This window comes from Microcebus murinus, chromosome 2, assembly GCF_040939455.1.
Source record: "Microcebus murinus isolate Inina chromosome 2, M.murinus_Inina_mat1.0, whole genome shotgun sequence".
NCBI lineage: Eukaryota > Metazoa > Chordata > Mammalia > Primates > Cheirogaleidae > Microcebus > Microcebus murinus.
Window position 1 is genome coordinate 12,653,321 of NC_134105.1, and position 2,825 is coordinate 12,656,145.

General features: G+C 59.1%; 1 protein-coding gene across 1 annotated transcript; it reads right to left on the reverse strand.

The window, feature by feature from the left end:
* Positions 1-694: 694 nt before the first annotated feature.
* On the reverse strand, positions 695-2,601 carry RNF186 (ring finger protein 186). Its single transcript, XM_012787681.3, has 2 exons — positions 2,456-2,601; positions 695-2,347 (listed from the first exon to the last, which is right to left on the reverse strand). The coding sequence occupies exon 2, from the start codon at positions 1,820-1,822 to the stop codon at positions 1,085-1,087; it is 738 nt and encodes a 245-aa protein (XP_012643135.1). The 5' UTR covers positions 1,823-2,347; positions 2,456-2,601; the 3' UTR covers positions 695-1,084.
* Between the last annotated feature and the right edge of the window lie 224 nt (positions 2,602-2,825).

A 2,825-nucleotide genomic window follows, 5' to 3' on the forward strand; every position in this document is an offset into this window, starting at 1 on the left:
AGCCCCGGCTGGGGCCTGCCCCTGGCAGCCTCGGAAAGCCACTCCCTCTAGCAGATGCCTCCCCTGTGTTAAGAAGCAGAATTGTCGCGAGAAGGCACACAAGGCCGTTCAGATGATTGTGACTCTCTGGGTGAGGTGGGAGTGGTGGGGTTATTGGTGAGAACCGTTGCATTTATGGGGACTCTTATCTTTACAAGAAGCTCAAATGGGACTTGAGATGCAATAACAAGGAAAGCAACACCCATAAAGACTTGGTTCTATTGCGTGGGACCTTGCAGGAGATGGGCAGCTGGACCCGCTCTGTGTGGAGGGCAGTCCTGGTGACCCCAGGATTCTTGGTGTAGTCTAGGCTGATGTCATGGAGCTGGGACTTCTGGTGGGGTGCTGGGAGCCCTTCCCAGGCCCACCCCTCTCTACCCGCCTCCACTTCTGCCAGCTGATGTGGGACTCCCCGTTCCCCCCCGCGGCATCAGAAGTACCATCCCTTCACCCACGTTCTCCCCCTCCAACCCTGGGGGCGACTCAAGGGCAGACCCAAACAGCCAGGACGTTTGGCAAGGTTGGGACGGGCAGTGCTGGTGGAAGCGCAGGAGGACTCCCGTGGGCTCCAGCTTCCCAGGACGGAAAATGGGATCCAGAAATGTGAACAGACGACCCCAAACACAAAAAAACAAACTAAACCGAAACAAGAAAATAGAACCAGCAATATAATTGCAAAAAAAAAGAGTCCCAGTTCTATTTGTTCAGCACCAGGCTCAATACTGCAATACTTTCATCAAGTCAAGTTATATAAAGAAAAACCAGGAGCATTGCAAGAAGAGGGACAGGAGGTCTCCCTCATGGGGTTCAAGTAGTTTGTGTCTCCTCCCCCACCCCCCGGCGGTTTGGCTGTGCAAGGGCAGTTGCAAACCTACTGTCCAAGCATGAGTTCTTGACCCAAGATGACCATCCTGGCTCTGGCTTGCAAGTCCAGCTGGCATGGGATCTCCCGAGGGAGCCAGTCTCAGTTCATGGCCCTGCTTGTGGGGGGATCAGGGAACCCAAGAGGCAGGAGGGGCTGCAGGGGCTGCCTGGTCACAGTGCCTCAGGCAATGGAGGAGACCTGGCTGTCTTTCCGCTCTCCGCAGAAGAGAGTCCTGAGGAAGGACGGGCAGCTGCCCTGCCTGGGGTGACAGCAGAAGAGGGTGGACATCAGCAGGGCCAGTGCGATGATGAAGGCAAGCACCCACCGGATGACGCCCGGGTAGATGAAGGGCAGGATGAGGGCGATGAGCAAGATCAGCAGGAGCAGGTGTGCGGCCAGGCGCCGGGCCGCCGCGCGGTTGGCACTTACCGCATCCTGCCCATCTTCTCCTGCCAAGCTGGGGTGCCACTCCGTGGAGGCAGCAGGATCTGCCAGCCGCTGGGGAGAGAGCCGCACCTCGGGGTATGACTGGGCCAGTCGCCCCGCCACTGCCTCCTGGTCACGCAGGCTGCAGATGAGACCACCGGGGACGGCGGTGACCTTGCGGCACAGTGGGCAGGTGATGGACCAGGTGCTGTCCTGAATGCACAGCAGGAGCTTCAGGCAGACGGCGCAGAAGGCATGCTGGCAGGCCAGCAGCTTGGGCAGCCGGCCACAGCTGTAGGGCTCCCGGCACACCAGGCACTCCAGGTCACACTCCTTGGAGCCACGGTGACCCCCTACACTGGTGGCGGCAGTGGTGGCTCCTGCAGAGCTGGGCTGGAGCTGCTGCGGGGTCCCGGGGCAGGCCATTGTGTGCACAGGGGCTGGCGGGATGGGGCTGCTCAGTGCCTGGGCCGGTGCCGCCGGGACTTGCATGGAGACTGGCTCTGCTTTTCGCCCTCGCCAGGTATCTGCTCCAACAGCTGTCTGGCGCTGCTCTCTCCAGGGCTGCCCAGCTTGTTTCCTGGCTCAGTAGTCCCTTCAGTTGTTATTATTCCTTTCCTCGAAACCTGGGGTTAATCAGTAACTCGCGGGGCTGGAGACTTTGAGTTGCCTGATAGAAGGGCCACAGCGGGCAGGGCCTGGTGAATCAGGACTTTCCCACTGGGGCCAGCTGCCTGGCGAGTGCCCAGAGGACCGTGGCACGTGAGCTTCGGGATGCACTCGGCTTCCTTAACCTTTTACAAATGCATATTTCTAGGCCCCAAACTCAGAGGCTGAGCTTCGGCAGGTCTGGATAGGATCTACGAATCCGTGCAGTTAACAAACGTTCTCGTGATCCTGATGTAGGTGGATTCGGGGACCCCGCTTCGAGGACTGGTCTCAGACAAAACCTCTTGGATGTCAAGATGAGCAGAAGTAAGTTTGTCTGTGCTTTGAGCACATTTGCAAGCAGGTGGCCTTGTAAGGAAGAGAGAAGGGATGAGTTAAGTATTCTGAGTGGGAGGAGGAGAAAGCCCAGCCAAACACAGAAAGACAAACACAAAACCAGCCCGCAGCTATTGGCACCTGCTCGGAAATTCACTTCCTGATGGTCACAACAGTCGATCAACAGTTACCGGTGGGTGAGCATCCCTTCCCGTCGGAGCGCGGCTGTGCACGGCGTGTACCTAATAACAGTTATCAGTCGCTGTGCGCGAGGCAGGCCGCGTGCCCCGCAGTACCAGGAACAGCTGCTGTTTATCTGGGTCTGCTCTGAGCCGAGCCCCAAGCCTGGGGTCCTCATCCGTGATCTCCGGGAACCCTGGCACGGCCCTGTGTGGCAGGCCTGGGAGGAACGGCAGGGCGTGGGCAGGGTAGGCCTGCTGGCCCCCTGCCAAGGGGCCTTCTGCTGGGCAGGACCTCGTGGAGTCTCCCGGCGTCCAAGGTCGGCTTCCCA

Bases quoted from the DNA above. Each gene is read 5' to 3' on its own strand.
- RNF186 (XM_012787681.3), bottom strand. From the start codon at position 1,822: ATGCAAGTCCCGGCGGCACCGGCCCAGGCACTGAGCAGCCCCATCCCG.